The sequence below is a fragment of the Rana temporaria genome, chromosome 8 (assembly GCF_905171775.1).
Source record: "Rana temporaria chromosome 8, aRanTem1.1, whole genome shotgun sequence".
Taxonomy (NCBI): domain Eukaryota; kingdom Metazoa; phylum Chordata; class Amphibia; order Anura; family Ranidae; genus Rana; species Rana temporaria.
In genome coordinates this window covers 116,123,845-116,144,350 of record NC_053496.1, presented here as the reverse complement: position 1 = coordinate 116,144,350, position 20,506 = coordinate 116,123,845, and the positions used below count along the sequence as shown (strand labels likewise).

Genomic DNA, 20,506 nt, shown 5'->3' with positions numbered 1-20,506 from the left:
CCGAACGGGTCACCCCCTTCGGATTGGCACACACTGTGATCCGCGGATTGCCGCGGCTCCGGAGCTAGGCCGAAGCCGCCGTCTTTCCTAATGTTATGTCCGCGGCTCCGGAGCTAGGCAGAAGCCGCGGCCTTTCCTAACGTTATGGCCGCGGCTTTGGCCTACCGACGGAGCCATGGCTATAACGTTAGGAAAGGCCGCGGTTTCGGCCTAGCTCTGGAGCCGCGGCAATAACATTAGGAAAGGCCGCGGCTTCGGCCTAGCTCCGGAGCCGCGGCCATCTTGGTACACCCGGCAGCAGCCCTCCTCCTCTGTTTACACCCACAGAGGAGGAGGAGCCCGCACTCGGACACACCGCTGGAAGTGACTCTGTACTACCTGAGGGGGGGGTTTGTCTTACCTGAGAGGGGGGGCTGTCTTACCTGAGAGGGGGGCTGTCTTACCTGAGGGGGGGCTGTCTTACCTGAGGGGGGGGGCTGTCTTGATTGAAGGGGGGGGCTGTCTTGCCTGAGGGGGGGGGCTGTCTTGCCTGAGGGGGGGGGCTGTCTTGCCTGAGGGGGGGGCTGTCTTGCCTGAGGGTGGGGGGCTGTCTTGCCTGAGGGTATGTGGATATTACAGTGGGGGGGGGATGTGGATATTACAGTGAGGGGATGTGGATATTACAGTGGGGGGGGGGGGAGAGATGTGGATATTACAGTGGGGGAGATTTTTTTTTTTTTTGCCGATCCGAAAAATGATCCAATCCGTGACTCCTAATCCGAGGAACGATCCGAACCGTGAGTTTTTTGATCCGTTGCACCCCTAGTGCCATGCCATCAAACGCAGCCACTGTGCTATGCCATCAAACGCAGTCACTGTGCCATGCCATCAAACGCAGCCACTGTGCCATGCCAGCATAAACTATAAATGCCCTCTATATTCTATAAATGCCATTAATATTCTATAAAACTACCTACCTCCGGAGCCATGGCTATAACGTTAAATGCCATTAATATTCTATAAACAATAAATACCATTTATATGCTATAAACTATAAATGCATGCCCAGGAGCCGCACACACAACACGGGGGGAGCCCACTGACACAATCCACGTGCAGTAGTACAAAGCATGGATGCTGGAAGCTGGTGGTGTGAATGCTCAGCCCTGTGTGCGATCAGACAAAGACACAATACCTGGGCGGTGGTGGCGGTGGTGTGTTGTCACTGGCGGCGGTGTCACTGGCGGTGTCGGCTGTGTGTGTCCCGAGCGGTTTAGCCAATCAGGTTACCGATAGCCAGACTCGGTCAACCTGATTGGCTGAGACGCCTGTCAGTCTTATCCAAGGAACGCACCCCGGTAGGTTCCCTGGATAGGCATTCCGGAAGGCTGAGGGCTGTACTCGGAAAGCCTATCAGTTCCGTACAGCCAACCAGCTGCCGCTATTTAGGTCGTCGGCGCTCATATCCGAGTCCAACCATCTGAATCCGGCCAGCGGCGACAATTACATCGATTCATGCAATGCATGAATCAATGTTATTAGTCAGTGGTGTGTGCGGAAGCCAGAGGGGGCGGCGCTCCTGCGCCCTCTATGGACGAACCGCCACTGACAGGAAGTGAGGATTTCTCAGAAGAAATAAGGACATTTAAAAGCAAAATGGAAGGATGAGGTAAGTGAAGGAGGACTGCACTAAGGTAAAGGAAGCTATTTAGGGAAAAAAATGTTTACCTTTACAACCCCTTTAAGTCCCCTTTCATTGGCCATTGAAAGCTGATGTTCCTTATGCAAAAGAACAAAAAAAATTATCCAAGCTTTTTTTTTCTTTCTGGCATTAGTCAAAAGTTAATTCATACCTGTTACAAAATGTATGAACTATAATATTGAAAAGTGTGCCTGATTACCAGGAGCCTAGAATATTATTACCTTTAAATAATTGTTAAGAACATCTCAGATTTTCATTCTTGTCATAAAACCTTTTAGAGTCAGGTTAATGATGTTGTTTAGATCTTCAACACTGAGTTTGGCAGTGTGGGTGGTGGGACAGGTTAAGTGATAATTGCCTTCTTTGCAGAATAGCTGCATTTAAAGTGATTCTAAAGGCAAACTTTTTATTAAAAAAAAATAACAAACGTGTTATACTGTACTTACAGTGAGGGAAAAAAGTATTTGATCCCCTCCTGATTTTGTACGTTTGCCCACTGACAAAGAAATGATCAGTCTATAATTTTAATGGTAGGTTTATTTTAACAGTGAGAGAAAAAATAACAGCAAACATATCCAGAAAAACACATTTCAAAAAGGTTTTACATTTATTTCTATTTTAATGATTGAAATAAGTATTTAACCCCCTATTAATCAGATACGATTTCTGTCTCCCAGGTGTCTTCTATACAGGTAAGAAGCTGAGATTCGGAGTACTCCCTTGAAGGGAGTGCTCCGAATCTCCGCTTCTTACCTGGGTAAAAGACACCAACCAGTCCATAGAAGCAATCAATCAATCAGATTCCACTCTCTCCACCATGGCCAAGACCAAAGAGCTGTCCAAGGATGTCAGGGACAAGATTGTAGACCTACACAAGGCTGGAATGGGCTACAAGACCATCGCCAAGCAGCTTGGTGAGAGGGTGACAACAAATAACTGTCAATCTCCCTTGATCTGGGGCTCGTTGCAAGATCTCACCTCATGGAGTTTTAATGATCATGAGAACAATAAGCAATCACAGAATCCCAGCACTACACGGAGAATGTTGTCAATGATCTTAAGGCAGCTGGGACCATAGTCACCAAGAAAACACACTACGCTGTGAAGGACTGAAATCCTGCAGCACCCACAATGCCTCCCTGCTCAAAAATTCACATTTACAGGCCCATCTGAAGCTTGCTTATGAACATCTAAAAAATTCAGAGGAGAACCGGGTTGAAAATGTTGTGGTCAGATGAGACCAAAATTTAGCTCTTTTGCATCAACTCAACTTGCCGTGTTTGTAGGAGGAGGAATGCTGCCTATGACCCCAAGAACACCATCCCAACCTTCAAACATTGGAGGTGGAAACATAATGCTGTGGGGTATTTTTCTGCTAAGGAGACAGGACAACTTCACAGTCCTTTGACTGCACCGTTAAATCTTGGGTGAGATCCTTCTTTCCTCGGTCAGGGCATTGAAAATGGGTTGTGGATGGGTATTCCAGCATGACAATGGCCCAAAACATGTGGCCAAGGCAACAAACTAGTAGCTCAAGAAAAAGTACATTTAGGTCCTGGAGTGGCCTAGCCAGTTCCCAGACCGTAATCCCATTGAAAATATGTGGGAGGAGCTGAAGGTTCAAGTTACGAAACCTTAATGACTTGGACAGGATCTGCAAATAGGAGTGGAACAAAATCCCTCCTGAGATGTGTGGAAAAAAAGTCACTTCCAGCACTAATAGGTCTTCCAAGGTGAGTCACAGATGTCAGATAAAATAGTGGTGTGAAAGGTATATATGGTATCCCAGAACTAGGTGGATGGTGCCTTCCTCAAATGGGGTAATCTGAAAGGAACTATAAGAAAAAAGGAAATGGAAGGCGCGCACACCTAGTGCATTACCAGAGATAGTTTACTAATAAGAAATTTTTGTATAAAAATGGGTACTCACAAAATGCAACTGACAAAAGGCCATAAACACAGTACATGGACATGCACAGAACACGAGGTACAGCTAATGCATTTCAGAAAGGGGGTGCGCCCCCAAAACACGTTAGCTGTACCCTGTGTTCTTAGTTATGAGAAAAGGTTACGAGCACTGAACTTTTTCTCTCTGGAGAAGAGACACTTGAGAGGGTAAGATACGCGACCACTCACTAAAATTAAAATAAAAGCGGTTTAACCTTAAACCTAGTAGAGGGTTCTTTACTGTAAGAGCGGTTAGGATGTGGAATTGTCTTCCACAGGCAGTGGTTTCAGCAGGGAGTATCGATAATTTCAAAAAACTATTAGATAGGCACCTGAACGACCCCAACATACAGGGATATACAAGGTAATACTGACATAAAATCACACACATAGGTTGGACTTGATCGACTTTTTTCAACCTCGCCTACTATGTAATTATATTTTGCCAAGGGGTCAAATGCAATGTCCCCTCACTGTACCTGCCCTGTGCAATTATTTTGCACAGAGCAGCCCAGAGTCTCCTCTTCTGGGGTCCCTTGCCAGCAGTCCTGACCCCTTCCCCCTGCCAAGTTCCCCCTGCCAAGCAGCTCTCCAGTTGGTGTCCCATATGTGTCCCTACCATTCAGATCCCTCCTCACTGGCTGTGAGTCACAGCAGCTTGAGGCAATGGCTCCTGATGCTGTCTCTGAGCCAATGAGGGGAGAGAGCCGAGAGAGCCTATGCTCTCATGCACATTGCTGGATCAAGATCGGGCTCAGTTTAGTGTTTAGGGTGGGCTGGGGGGGGGGGATCTGCATGCAGTTTTGTTTACCTTAAAGTGATTGTAATGTCTCCTTATTTTTCTATTAAAATAACAAACATGTTATACTTGCCTGCTCTGTGCAGTGGTTTTGCACAGAGAAGCTCAGATCCTCCTCTTCTCAGGTCCCTGACTTGAGCTCCTGGCCCTTCTCTCCCATTGAGTGCCCCTACAGCAAGCAACTTGCTATGGGGGCACCTGAATCAAGCCACAGCTCTGTGTATCCATTCAGACATGGAGTGCACTGCAGCAGAAATGATCCCAGATGTCACATTCAACAGGCAGTACTACCCATTTAATGTGACCAATTTAGGTGAATGAAGCATCCAGCAGCCACCCTTTTAATGTGGGGTTTAAGGGGTTGCCACAGGTGGTGATGAGACGATACAACGCCTTCTCGCTGCCTGTCAAATGCTCTCTGATGAGCAATTCCGGGCATGGTGTGGTTGTTGCGGTAGTTACGGTGCACTGCACAATAAGTGCATTGGGAAAGTACATTGGGGTGTCATTCACAATCAGAATGAATGAATCAGAATAATACGCATAATATACATTGACAAGTGTTACCAAAACGCAACAGTGTGAATCTGGCCTAAGAATTGTCCAACTCATTAAAGGCTTTCCCTATACGGCTAATATATTATCTTAACATCTGTAAGGTCGAATCATTCTATTAACTAATCTACTTTGTTAGTTCTGGTTACCTACACATCCTCCCATTTTATAGAAAAACAGAAATATAGAAGTTTATAAAAAAAATGTAACATTATATTATTATTTTAAGCCAAACTCTGCAAAAATACAGCACTATTAGTGCCCATTCACACTACTGTGACTTGGGATTTGACTTGTGTCGCCCCAAGTCATGCGACATGAGAAATTACATTAAAGTGAATAAAAGCCGTCTTAATGCACACTACTGAAGTCGCTCCGACTTCAGAAAAGGTTCCAGTACTACTTCAAGGCGACTTCAATGAAAGTTGCCTCCAAAGTTGGATCACTGTCTTAACTGAAGCAACTTTACAGGAAGACAAAATTGTTTTCTCAGGTAAACCCCTCCCACAGAGCCACTGGCAAAGTTGCCTGTCCTGGAGGCGACTTGAAGTTGCCTCGAAGTTGCCTCGAAGTTGCCTCACAAAGTCATGCCGACTTTCATGTGGCTGTGGTGTGAACCGACACTTACAAAAATTTAAGTATAGTTGGAAATCACAGAAAAAATCTGGAAGAAAAGCAGTTATAAGCAATTTCATGGGGACAAAAGTTTTTTTTTTAATTCTTCATAAAAATGTGAGAAGGAATCTTATTGATCACAATGGGCAACAACTCTATTTTCTATCCCTTGTAAAGTATTACTAAGCTTACTAATCTGCCCCCCTTGAATAGGCATGGCTTACCAATAGCCACAAATGTGATTACACTACCTAGAGGGAAGAGCACATGTCTAACTTGCTTCACACTCGGAATGGCCTTGAAGGAAGGGCATGTAACAGTGACATCATGTGGCACGTGGGTAGTGCTCTAAGGACAGAAATCACGTGACTTAGTAAGTCATATATAGTAATGCGTGGCTTGCTTAGCTAAATAGAGAGCATGCGTACTTTGGTGGCAACACTGCAGAGGCTCTATGAGACTGCAGATCGTTGCCACCAAGAAGACGATATCCCTAGAATAGGCAAGATCGACAGTAATTTATATTATTGGAAATATTTATATAAAAAAATAGTAGTGGAGATAGTTAATATATGTATTTAGGAAGATTTATCCCAGTTTTTAGGAGGTTGACTGTAATTATTCAAAATGGTCAAACTCAGAGTACATTTTAAATGATACACTTTAAATTTTTGAACACTAATTCCAACTCTCTGCATTAAAATGTAACTTAATCTAAGCAGGGAACTGTTGCACAGGCAAGCTCTTTTTTCTTGGCGTCTGGTTCCTTTTAGGGCTGCCTTAACAATTTCTTGGGGTCTGGTTAGTTTTAGGGCTGCCTATACAATTATTCTGATTTCGATTTAACTTACATAAGAAAGGAGAAGACATAATTAATGTATTTCTACAGGATGAAACATGCGACCTTGGAAATTAATTGTTTCTCTTAGGCTGTGTAATTAGTTTTTTTTTTTATGTTTTGACATGTTCTTGATTTAATCCACAAGTAGAATACAAAAAAAAACTAACAATTCAATTTATGAAAGATGGGTCTTTTTATGATATTTAGTTCTTTCCATTTCTGAAAATAAATTACAAGCCAATAATTTTTCTTATACAGTATGACAGGCAAGTCATGGTTGACTCTAAGAAAGCACTGTGATGCCTAATTCATATTATCTGTTCAAAGCAGTCATCCAAACTTACTCCAACCAAAGAAGGGAGGAAGACTCCAGGCCAAAGAATACAGCCAAACACCTAAAAGGATTAACACTGCCCTCTTCTTGGACATCACTCCAATGGAAGTAAGCGGTCGGGTGATTACGAAATACCTATCCAAAGCAATCACCATCAGTGTAATCATTGATGTGATCCCAAACAGGGCACCACAGAAAGCATATAACTCACATCCTAGAATAAGAAAAAAAATAAGAATTACTTTTTCTCAGAATTCACAATGTTTGCATCAAATCACATGTGGCACATTGACAAGAGTTCTGCAATATATTATAATAAGCTGTCTAGTGAATTATACAACCTAGTCCCAATTATACTTAAGATTTACATTCATCAAGAGTTACAATTATACAAAGAGCAAGGGCAAGCAATAACCTATCGCAGCCACAAATATACCATCTTTCATCTATTTAAAGTTCATTTCAAATTCCTTGCTATCTCTTAATAAACCAATGCTATTTGCATTTTTCTATTAAAGAGAACCCATCTAAAATGGGCATTGAAAAAAAATCAGAATCTCTACTTTTCTTTCAGTGTTCATTAGGGTTACAGTCAGATGTGGCAAGTTCTTATTGCTGTCTGTGTCCTCATGACAGAGTACCTTCACCCTAACTTTCTGTCCTGGTGACACTAAAACAAGAAAATAGAGGATGCAGTGTCACTAAATATTAATAAATGTATCTTTGTTGTTGTCCATGTCCCATCAGGCTGATGTTACAACTGGCTGTGGAATCTCTGATGCTGGAGCTGTACACAGAAGCATTGCTTGGACACTTGCAACAGGGGTAGGTACACATTTCATCAATCAATGAATACAAATGACTATTGAGATTACTCACCAATGCATACACTGTGATGGAACACCCCTGAGCTCAGGCTCAGTGCTGCTATCCTAAATTGTTTAAAACACATGTTTTATCTGCTTATTGTCTTCCCTGGTTGAAAAAAATAAATAAAATCTTTCTGTTTTCATGACATACTTTATTTAAGACCCTGAAATGTCATTACTAGGTTTATGTGCTGCTCTGTGCAATGCAGGTAGATCATGGCTGGTGGAAAGGGTGCTGTGATATTTTTCTGAAGACAGTACAGAAAAACATCACAGTCCTCAGCTACAGTACCTCTCTCAAGAGCCCTAAGGCTTGAAGCAGCAGTGGGCTTGTAGGCAGTTGTAAAACACATCATGCCCATTGTGTATTAAAGAGACACTGTTCAGTGATATAAGGGTTAATACACTGCTGTTCGGTTGTGCTGCTTCCCGCAGCAAGGGTATTCAAGCAGGAAGAGATTTGGCCAAGAGGTTGGAATTGGATGGTCATCGTAGTGAGAAGTGAGAAGGACCATACACGAATAGATGTAGAGTAGCACCTCAGTGGGGTTGCCCCTTGGTGGAACCCTGAAATGGGACTGTCTGGGGACTGGGGTTGATTTACTAAAACTGGAGAGTTCAACATCTGGTGCAGCTCTGCATAGAAACCAATCAGCTTCCAGTTTTTTTTTGGCAAAGCTTAAATGAGTAGTAAAGGCAGAAGGTTTGTTATCTTAATGCATTCTATGCATTAAGATAAAAAAAACTTGTGTGTTTAGCAGCCCCCCCCACACTCCCCTATTGCCTACCTGAGCCCCTTCTCTCTCTAGCAATGTCCAAGAACCCCTCAACCATCCTGGACACTCCTCCTGATTGGCTGAGACAAAGCAGCGGCACCATTGGCTCCCACAGCTGTCAGTCAGTCAATCAGGGAAGAGAGGTGGCGTGGCCAGGATGGGGCCCCGTGTATGAATGGATACACAGAGCTCTGACTCAGCTTGGGTGCCCCATGTAGCAAGCTGCTGGCTGAGGGGCACTCAAAGGCGGGAGGGGCTGAGAGCAGCGAAGAGGGACCCGAGAAGAGCAGGTAAGTATAACATGTTTGTTATTTTTTTTAAAACAAGCCTTTACAATGACTTTAATTGAACAAGCTGAAGTTAGAAGCTGATTGGCAACCATGCACTCTCCAATTTTAGTAAATTAACCCCACTGTCATTTTAAAAACTTGTTGCATTTCCATGTGATTGATGGAAAATAATTGAATCGTCTGATCTGGTTTACTGTGAACACAAAGTGAGAGTGAGATCCTAAAAGGAATGAGGAATGAGGCAGAAACTTCATATTCACTTCTAAGGGTGATGAAGTGTGAGAGATAGAAGGAAGAGAAGCAGCCAGTTTGGGAGGGGAGGTGGTGATGGCCAATGAATAAGGTTCTTCAAAGGGGTAGATTGGTGGCTGTATGATCTATCCTTTCAAGCGTTAAGGACCCTAAGTTATGGCCCGCTGCATAGCAGAACCCTCCTAAGGACTGGGCCTAGACCACAGGTGTGCTGCTAGCAATAATCGCAAGAGAATCCGGCAGGATAGTTATACCCAAGTTGATCAATTGATCAACTTGGTACATTCAACCTGCCCATTAATGGTTCGTATCTCCTGCTGAACCGGCTGAGATACGAACCGTGTATGGCCGTCCTGACTCCAAAAATGAATAATAAAACCAAATAGGAGTTACTTGCCTGTTAAGAGATTCTGTTATGACCACATACAACGTCAGATGTGTTTATGACATAGCAGCATCTGTCATCTTGGCTTATAAATACTAAAGTCAATTTCTTGGCATGGCTTTTCAACATAGTGGCTATTGTCTGCTCAAAAGTACTAATGTATGGGAGTGTCAGTAATAAAACAGTGGGGAACATATGATCAGTATGTTATTTTACTTACATGAGATGACCTCTACATCCAACAATAATTTAGGTAAATGTGTACTGTGAGTATGAAGGCTGACATTTTTCTTTTTCTGAAAATGCAAATTGCCTGGCTGTTATGCTGATCCATTGGCTTTAGTATATTTTGAGATGCTGGCCAGGAACATGTATGGAGATCAGGTGGTTTAACTTCACTCAAATCCACTCTGCTGCATACTTCCAGATCAGTGACTCAAGGTTGAGGTTAGAGACAGCTAGGTAACTAGCACGTTGAGGCCCCGTACACACGACCGAGGAACTCGACGTGTCAAACACATCGAGTTCCTCGTCGAGTTCAGTGTGGAAGCCGCCGAGGAGCTCGCCGGGCCGACTTTCCTCATTGAACAACGAGGAAATAGAGAACGTGTTCTCTTTTCGGCCCGACGAGTTCCTCGACGGGTTCCTCGCTGAAAACTGTACACACGACCGAGTTTCTCGCCAGAATCCAGCTCCGACCGAGTTTCTGGCTGAATTCTGCCGAGAAACTCGGTCGTGTGTACGGGGCCTCAGAAGGAGGTCAGTAATAGTGGCCTACATGTGTCCCTCAGTAGAGGTTTCCTCTAGTACAAACATTCCCCAAGAACAGCTAAAAGCTCTAAGGCCGAAGAAAACCTTCTTCCAACAGAACATCCACATTCCAGGTCTAATTTTAAAATTGAAGATAATATCACACTTCAAACCTCAAAATGTACACATTTTATACAGGTTATTTGTATACACATTGACAGCACTATATCAACACAGCAGGCCCGGGGCATCAGGGGATTATTCCTGATTACCGATGTCTCAGATTTCAAAGCAAAAGTACGATAATCTGATCGTTGGTGCACAGTTTTCGAGAGCCAATCATGATAGTTCATCTGAAATTATCCGAAGGGACAAACACAAACATTTTTCTCATACGATACCAGAACATACAATTTTCGTTTAATCAATACAGTATTCATCTGGAAAAAAAAATCGGAAGAGCAGACCTCAAAAAAATGCATTACAATATAATACAACTTATTACGTCACTTCCAAAGTTGTATTCTGTCATATGAGAATTTTAGTAACTTTAGTAACCTCTTCATTTTTGATATTAGACTAGCATGAAAAAAAAAAAACGTGCAATATGCCTGCTATTCTCATCATGTGTATGAGACTTAAAGAACATTTTTGTAGGTTTGCTAGTCCTTTTAATATTCTGTGTCTGGCCTCTTATGCTGACTTGCCTGTTTTATACACATGTTGGTGTTGGTCATCTGTAGGTTGAATCCTGAAAGGTGCTCTCACAGTACATTTGTGAGAACCCTAGATTATCAATAAATGAATTGGGTTGATAGTGTTCTATTGAATCTGTTTTGTTTTTACCAAACCATGGCAAACCATAAGTTAGGGGTCTCAGAAAACACTATAAAAAACATTGGACACCATTATTTTAATTGAAATATTGTGGTGTGTGTACAAGATCTGCCAAATTATGTGGTGTGGGCATGTTTGGGAGAGTGGAAGTACTCCCATGGGATTCTGGAGTACAGCCTGCTTCATGCAAATGAGGCTTGTGCTTGAACATTTGTTATAGATTTGAAAACTTTGTATGCTTATTTCTAAGGGTCTAACATCTCCTGAAAATGATTAATTTTATTATGCATAATTTATATAGCACCATCAGTTTGCGCAATGCTGTACAATATAAAGGGAGAAAGTACAATTACAATACATTACAATACAGAAGAAATAGGAGGGCTCTGCTCATGGAGTTTACAATCTAAAGGGAGGGGGAGGTAATACAAAAAGTTAATAGCTGCGGGGGATGATCTGATGGAGTTGGCCCAAGTACAGTTTTTAGGTGGAGGTGGCCTAAATACAGTTTTTAGGTGGAAGTGGGGGTAGATCTCCCTAAATAAATTAGGTTTCAAGGACCACCTTAAGGTGGACAAAGTAGGAGCTAGCAGGACATACTAGGTAGGGATTCCAGAGGATGGGAAAGGTTCTAGAGAAGTCCAGCAGGAGAGCATGGGAGGAGGTAACAAGGGAGCTAGAGAACAAGATGTTATGGGAAGAGGAAAGTGGAGTATGTGGGTCATATCTCTAGATGAGGTTGGTGATGGAGTTTGTATTTTGAATTTTATATGTTGCACTAGTGGGAAACAGTGAAGGGATTGACAGAGAGAGGCAGCAGTCAGGGTTTGGTAAGTAAGGTGTATAAGTCTAGTAGCAGCAATGAGATAGTCTAGAAGAGGAATAGTCTGTGTAAAGGTAGGCCAGTGAGAAGGGAGTTTCAGTAGTCAAGGCGGGAAATAACCAAGGAGTGAATAAGTTGTTTTGTGGTGTTGTTATTTAGAAAAGGGGCAAAGTCTGGAAATGTTGTGGAGGTTAAGCAGCAGGATTTAGCCAGTGATTGCATGTTTAGTCCAAAAGAGAGGTCAGAGTCTAGGATTACACCTAGCACCCTGGCATGTGTGGAGGGACCAATAATTGTGCTGTTGATCTCAATGGTAAAATCGTGAGGGAGGAATCAGGGAGGAGGAAACATTACAAGTTCAGTTTTTAGGCAGAGTGAGTTTGAGGAAATGGTGTGAGATTGAGGGGGTGAGCTGTGGAGTAGAGAGATCGATCTGGGTGTTGTTGGCGTAGAGGTGGTATTGGAAGCCATGGGAGGTTATCAGCTGGCTCAGGAAAGAGGTGTAGAGCGAGAATAGGAGGGGTCCAAGGATAAACCTTGGGGTACTCCAACAGAAAGAAGTAGAGGAGCAGAGAACATGGAGTTGTACATCACACTGAAGACATCCTTAGATAGGAGAAGATCAAGGAAAGGGCAGAGTCACAGAGGCCAAGGGAGTTTATAAGGGAGGAGTGGGTGGTCAACTGTGTCAAAGGCAGCGGAAAGGTTTTAGAGTTTGAGTATGGAGGAATGGCTGTTGGTTTTAGCAGTTAGTAGGTTAGTAGGGTGAGTTCTAGTAGGGCAGTTTCAGTGTAATGTTGTGGGTGGAAGCTGTTGGGGTAACCAGTGCATGTTTAACCACTATATTCCCGGCCACCGTCAATTGACGGCGGCACAATAGCTATATTGTTCTGACAGGACGTCATATGACATCCTCGTCTTTCACAGCCACTAGGGGGCGCGCGCGCACCCGCCGCGTTACTGGGAACACGATGCGTGTGCCCGGCGGCCGCGATGGCCGCCAGGCACCCGCGATTGTGCAGTAACTGAGCAGGACCATGGATCTGTGTGTAAACACACAGATCCACGTGCTGTCAGGGAGAGGAGACCGATGCTGTGTCCCTTGTACAGAGGAACACAGATCGGTCACCTCCCCCAGTAAGTCCCCTCCCCCCACAGTTAGAAACACTATGCAGGGTACACATTTAACCCCTTCCTCACCCCCTAGTGTTAACCCCTTCCCTGCCAGTCACATTTATACAGTAATCAGTGCATATTTATGGCACTGATCGCTGTATAAATGTGAATGGTCTCAAAAATGTGTCAAAAGTGTCCGATGTGTCCGCCATAATGTTGCAGTCCCAATAAAAAAATCGCAGATCGTCGTCATTACTAGTAAAAAAAAAATATAAAAACAAATCATAATTATGTCCCCTATTTTGTAGGCGCTATAACTTTTGCGCAAACCAGTCACTATACGCTTATTGCAATTTTTTTTTATTTTTTTACCAAAAATATGTAGAACAATATGTATCGGCCTAAACTGAGAAAACAATTATTTTTTTTTTTTTAAAATGGGATATTTATTATAGCAAAAAGTAAAAAATATTATGTTTTTTTTTTTTTAAATTGTCGCTCTTTTTATGTTTATAGCTCAAAAAATATAAAAATACCACCAAAAGAAAGCTCTTTTAGACTGTAGGATAGGGCAGGCAGGGGGCCATAGTAGTTGTGAGGGGACAGGCCCCAGAGGACAGGTGGTAAGGTGAGCCTTGGCAACTTCCACAGTGGTAACTGAGTCGAAGGAGGAAAATATTAAGTGTGATGTTGGACCTGGTGTGTTGGTTGGAGGAGAACGCTGATAAAAAGCATTGATAAAAATGATAACAAACCCTTTAATTTAGGTTATGATCAGAGTGTGATTGAAAAGGTTACTAAAACTACAACTAAGAGAAATACAGTAAACATGCAATACTGTGATAAGAGTGACCTACTTGTGTAGATGACCATGCTCAGTGTTACTAAAAATGTTCTATTTACCTTTCTCTCCAAAGATCCACCTCTTATGTAGGCTTGTTGTAAAAAACACTGGTGCCTGAGTTATGCACATTAAGAAGTCACTAATAGCTAGATTGATGATGAACATGTTGGCTGGAGATCGAAGACTCCTACTCCTATGTAAAAAAAAGATTGAGGCTTCATTAATGCAAAGCTGTAATGACCAGTGAAAAACAGCTGCCAAATAACAGAAGAGAAATTGAGTTTATCCTATATTAGCTTGCACCGCTCAGCAGCATTTAATTATCCAGTCTAGGTTCAGCTACTGCCCTACTGCATGCGCTCTTCTATCATTTGCAGGAAATTAAAAGTGACCTCCTTCACTGAATTTCTGAATTTGGGTGATGTTGAGCTTGGGGATCAGGGGCATTTTCTACACTTGATGAGATTAGGTCTGACTACTAAATATGGGGATTACACATTCTGATTAGATAATGCATCAGTTGCTTCTTCAGATCTTCACGGCAACCTCTGGCTTCACATTTGATGAAGGTTTAAAGTACAAGAAGGTTATGAAATAATCAGGGTCTATGTTCAAGTACATGTCACACTAGTTTATATTTATTGTGACAAATTACTAGTAACCTTATCAGTTTAATAGTTAATTATCTATTTCACAAGGGAAGAAAATAATTCCACAATTGAGCTATATTTATGTTTGTGAATAGAACATTTTGATGAGAAAATGATAGAAGGCACCTAATATATAGAATTGAAGATGTTATATTTGCCAGCCTGGAAGTTCTATTTTTTCAATGATTAGTGTCTTTTGTTCATTAGCTATAATATAAAATAGGAAGATATGTATGAGTAAAGGGGTGGTAGGTCTCCTTTAGGCTCCATTCACACCTAGGCGTTTTTACGCCTGTAGCGCGACGCGCACAAACGCCAGAGGGACGAAAAGTAATGAAAGGCAATGGGGATGGTTCACATCTGAACGCCTAAACGCCTGTAGCCTGTAGCCTGTAGCTCAAAAAAGTTCCGGACCCTTTTTTGTCGCTCCTAGCGCGCGATATGCGCGTATTTGAGCGTTTTTTTTTTACATTGAAGTCAATGTAAAACGCCTGATACGCGCGTATTGCGCGTAAACACGCGCTTGTACAAGCGTTTTGACGCCTGTGTTGCTGAAATCCCAGGAAGAGGAATAAAAAATTCCTAGGAGAGCAACAAGTGATGTCAGGGATGATCATTTTTCTTATTGGCTAATATGGAAAAAGACAAAGTACAAAAACGTCGAACGCCACTGTGCGAAAACGCGCATATACGTGCGACAAAAACGTCGGTAAAAATCGCCTGTAAAAACGCCTGTACGCCCTACGCCTAGGTGTGAATGCAGCCTAACACATGCAGTACATGCCATTGACAGAATTTTGGAGAGACTTCTGAGTCATAAAGGAATCCAACCTACGGTAGTAAACAATTGTTTCTGTAGGGGCTCCTGGGATGGAGCCTGGTGATCAGCTTTTGCGGTAACATGGAAGGCACACAAGGTGTGGTGAGTGTAGGAGCACCTTTCACAGAGTCACCAATATTATTATTATAATTTCTATTTATTAGTTTTATTATTTAACAGGCACCGCCAAAAATTACTTTTTACTAATTTAGTCTAACTGTTTTTATTTACTAAGGTTTTTATTTGGCTAGTCTTTTCTACAGTTTCACATAACATGACCATAATGTTTACTCCACCCCCTAAATCCAAACATTATCTCCAAACATTAAATTGTATGTGTGTTGTTTTCTTTTCTATAGTCCTGCAGAAGGGAGTGCCCTAGCCCCCCAAAATGCATTGGCTATATGACTACGAATTAAAAATGGATTCTGACTGCATGCCATATAAGGAGCTCTCTAGTCACTATGCACTGATGTCACTTTGCTTAAGAATCACCAGTATTCCTGTTTCTATATTTTCAAAACTTGAGCAGTCAAGGACAGACATTTTGGGGTTACACACTGCCACCGTCTAAGCATCTAACCAGTGCAAACATATAACCTTAGGTTTGAGCAGCTAGCACCCTCTTTACAGAGGGCCCAGCATCAACAAACACGCCAAAGACTTAAAGTGGAGGTTCACCCTAAAAACATTTTTCTAACATTAAATTGTGCATACTTCCAACATTTACAGTAGGCTGATTATTTATTCATTTGTTGCTGTACATACCGTCTTATAGCTATTTTCCACCCGTCTTCCGGATTCTCACTCCCGCGGGAGTAGGCGTTCCTATGAAGAGGCGTAGTGTCATGTGGGACTTCGCCCAGATGATTGACGTGTTGACAAAAACTTCCCCCCGGCGGATAAAGCACGTCACGAGTTTCCGAAAGAAACCGAACTGCGAGTGGGCTCTATACGGCGCCTGCGCAGTCAGCTCTACACGGCTCCTAGTCGGTGCGCAGGCACCGTATAGCGCCGTATAGAGCCGACTCGCAGTTCGGCTTCTTTCGGAAACTTGTGACGCGCCATATCCGCCGGGGGGGAAGGTTTTGTCAAGACGTTAATCATCTGGGCGAAGTCCCACATGACACTACACCTCTTCATAGGAACGCCTACTCCCGCAGGAGTGAGAACCCGGAAGCCGAGTGGAAAATAGCTATAAGACGGTATGTACAGCAAAAAAAATCAGCATACTGTAAATGTTGGAAGTATGCACAATGTAATGTTAGAAAAATGTTTTTAGGGTGAACCTCCGCTTTAAAAGGAACACTAGGCAGGCATCAGCTGCATTAATTCTGTACAGAAAAGGTATAAACCCGGTTAAGAAAGAGAAACAATGTGGCTCTGCAAATAACACATGAGGGGACTGGCTGTAACATTTAATAGTTGAAAGCTCTGGTGTATTGTTTAAGCCATTGTAAAATTTAGGGATCAGGGATAATTATTTATATTTATAATTAATTATTTTATTTTATTGAGATTCGGTCAAATATAATACAAAACATATATTTTTCATAGTATCAAAAAGAACTACATAAACATAAAACATCCCAAAGTATTATATTCGAAAATAAAAAGAAAAGAAGTAAATGAGAAAAAGAGAATAAAATAAAAAGAGAGAGAATCTATCACCCCATCCCTGAGGTCCCTTCATTGGCGAACCGTAAAGAATCGGGTCACATTCAAGAAGACCCTCTGCCTCACCCACAAATGCACACAAGGAAAAGCCCCGCAATACCTATGTGAGAAAGTAAAACACTACAACCCTGGTCGCGCCCTTCGGTCGACGAATCAAAACCTGCTCTGCATCCCCAAGACTCGATACAAATCTAAACAAAGGTTTTGCACTATAAGAAACGCGCTACCAACGATCATCCGAATGGAAGAAAACCATCACACCTGCAGGAAAAAACTTAAGACCCACCTCTTCTGAAAGGATCAGGACGACTCTGGATGCAAAGCGCCTTAAGGCGATTTAGTTCGCATTTGCAGCACTATACAAGTTCTAACTCACTCACTCACATTCAGAGAAAAAAAAAAACAGAAACAAACCCTTTCCCCTCTTAACATACACTATGTTATAAAAAATTAAGTCTACTCTAACACATCCCCAGTTAAGGAGCCCAACCTCCTGCCTGTTCAGATTCCTAGTATCCTTCAATTCTACAGTCAGTCATTGCACCCCTATTCAGTGGAGAAATACAGTATTTAGGTCGTATTAACTACTAAGTGATTCCCAACCAACTCCTAAATAACAAAACACTGCGTGAATAATGAGTCAATCTAGACTTTTAATCCCCCATCCCCCCCCCAAAAAAAAAAATTATTTGTCATTGAAATCCATAATAATTGTTCCCCCTCATAGTGTGTATGGGAGAGGAAGGGGTAGAAGAGGTAAAATGGAAGTATTATATATATATATATATATATATATATATATATATATATATATATATATATATATATATATATATATATATATATATATATATATATATATTAATAATAATGCCTTAAAATGTATTGGTGCACATATAGTGAGAGGAAAAAAAAGGGGAAGTGTAAGAGGCTTCTAAGGGCCACACCACCACCAAACACCAATTGAATTGACTAATTACTATCCAAAGAACACCCCCACCCCCAAATATGTATTTAAGTAGAACCTCCAAGAAACCCCATATCCCCAAATTCCTTAAGAAATTTTTAACTACAAAAAAATATATAATTCCATTCTCTTCTCTCCCTCCCTCCTTCTGCCCCATCACACGAAGTGCGTTACCTAACTAAAGTGAGTAAGACCCTGGGAAATGCCCCCAGCGCTTAAATACTTTGACTGTAACTGCTCCTGTTGCCCCTATCCTAGTGTGTCCACACTCTTTTCCATCTAAAAATAGGTGCTATGCCACCTCTCTTATTTCAAACCACTCATCCAACTGCCAATGTAACTGCCTTTTTGGGGGTAATACTGGAGCCCACACTTCGATACTTATTCCCCCTATGCATGCATGTCCATGTACACATCCACTCACATATGTGCAGACACATGCACACTCTTCTCTCCCTCCCTTCTTCTGCCTCATCACACGAAGTGCGTTACCTAACTAAAGTGAGTAAGACCCTGGGAAATTCCCCCAGCGCTTAAATACCATGACTGTAACTGCTACTGTTGCCCCAATCCTAGTGTGTCCACAATCTTTACCATCTAAAAATATGTGCTATGCCACCTCTCTTATTTCAAACCACTCATCCAACTGCCAATGTAACTCCCTTTTTGGGGGTAATACTGGAGTCCACACTTCGATACTTATTCCCCCTATGCATGCATGTCCATGTACACATCCACTCACATATGTGCAGACACATGCACACGTGTTCCCATACATATGTACATAAAAGGAAAGAAAAAAAAAGGGACCAATATTCAAAATCATCAGCTTCTATAGCAACTTCCAGGGGCACTTATGCAGAGAACATGGAGAGCATGTGGCACTTTATGCATGCTTAGGCCAAATACAGTGTTCACTCTATCCTATCTCTGGAGAGTAATACTCCCAGCCTGCCCATATCTTTTTAACAACTTAAGACCCGGACCAATTGCAGGTTAAGGACCTGCCCCCTTTTTGCGATTCGGCAGTGCGTCGCTTTAACTGACAATTGCGCGGTCGTGCGACGTGGCTCCCAATCAAAATTGGCGTCCTTTTTTTCCCACAAATAGAGCTTTCTTTTGGTGGTATTTGATAACCTCTGCATTTTTTATTGTTTGCGCTATAAACAAAAATAGAGCGTCAATTTAAAAAAAAATGCTATATTTTTAATTTTTTGCTATAATAAATATCCCCCAAAAATATATAAAAAACATTTTTTTTTCTTAAGTTTAGGCTGATACGTATTCTTCTACTTATTTTTGATAAAAAAATCGCAAAAAGCGTTTATTGATTGGTTTGCACAAAAGTTAGAGCCTCTACAAAATAGGGGATAGTTTTATGGCATTTTTATAAATATTTTTTTTTACTAGTAATGGCAGCGATCAGCAATTTTTTTGTGACTGCGACATTATGGCGGACACATCGGACACTTTTGACACATTTTTGGGTCATTTTTCACAGCGAAAAGTGCTATAAAAATGCACTGATTATTGTGAAAATGAAAATGGCAGTAAAGGGGTTAACCACTAGGGGGCGCTAAGGGGTTAAGTGTGACCTAAGGGAGTGATTCTTACTGTAGGGGGGCATGGCTGGATGTGTGACATCACTAATCATTGTTTCCTATAATAGGGAACAGACGATCAGTGACACTGCCACAGAGAAGAACGGGGAAGGTGTGTTTACACACACCTCTCCCCGTTCTTCAGCTAATGTGACCGATCACGGGACACCATCGCAGGACACGATCGCGGACGCGGTCACGGAGCTTCGAACTCAGTCACGTGCGACCCACGGCTGGGCTCTTAAAGGCGACGTACCTGTACGTGCCTGTGCCCAGCTGTGCCATTCTGCCGACCTATATCGGCGTTAGGCGGTTCTTAAGTGGTTAAACGTGTCCTGTTGGTCTTTGACTGCATACACCCATCGTTCGGCTTCCATTATTAAGTTAACCTCTCTTTTCCAATCTAACAAAGTAGGGCATAGAGTCTGTTTCCAGAACCTAGGTATTAATAATTTGGCTGCGTTCAATAAGTGTGGTGTAATACATTTTCTATAAGATTTAATAGATGTAAATTCCAAAGGCTTAAAAAGACTGTTTGATCCTGTCTTCTCTGTTCCCCCCTTCTTCCATTGTCCCCAAACCATCTCCTGATAGAACAGAGCCTTGGGGGCAAGCTGCACATGCTCAGTTTGGTGTGTATTGCTAGAGAGTTGTTTTTTTCTTGAGAGAGCGCATGTGATCAGCACAGGGCCAATCAGCACTGTCTAGACAGGGGGTCAGGGATTCTGCAGCCTCATAAGACAATCAGGGGAGAAAGAAAACTCCTCCTACAAGCTTTAACCAGACACTGATAGAAGTCACACGACTGCTATATACTGCTGATGAGAAAAGGTATTTAGCTGTTTTTATTTACTAAATAATTAAAATAATTACATAAATAATTGCATTTCCATGTTCTGTGTGCTATGGAAGACCAGATATAGTGAATGCAGGGCCCGGTGTTTAGTACCTCCTTTGGCTTAGTAAGTGAGAAAGGCAGCTTCTCCTAATGATTTGTAAAGTGCATTATGGAAAGAGACTCTGTATTCTGCTCACAGCCATCTTGGGATTACGGCCTCGTACACACAACCATTTTCC

The 20,506-nt window shown here is 42.2% G+C and overlaps 1 protein-coding gene across 2 annotated transcripts in view; it reads right to left on the bottom strand.

Annotated features, from left to right (window-relative positions):
* The window catches only part of OPN4 (opsin 4), a 120,166-nt gene that overhangs the window by 53,602 nt on the left and 46,058 nt on the right, over positions 1–20,506 (bottom strand). For both annotated transcript variants that reach the window (XM_040320519.1, XM_040320518.1), the window contains exons 3-4: positions 13,774–13,907; positions 6,783–6,986 (exon numbers count right to left, since the gene is read on the bottom strand). In XM_040320519.1, the coding sequence (XP_040176453.1) occupies positions 6,783–6,986; positions 13,774–13,907 (338 nt within the window). The remainder of the gene's footprint in view (positions 1–6,782; positions 6,987–13,773; positions 13,908–20,506) is intronic.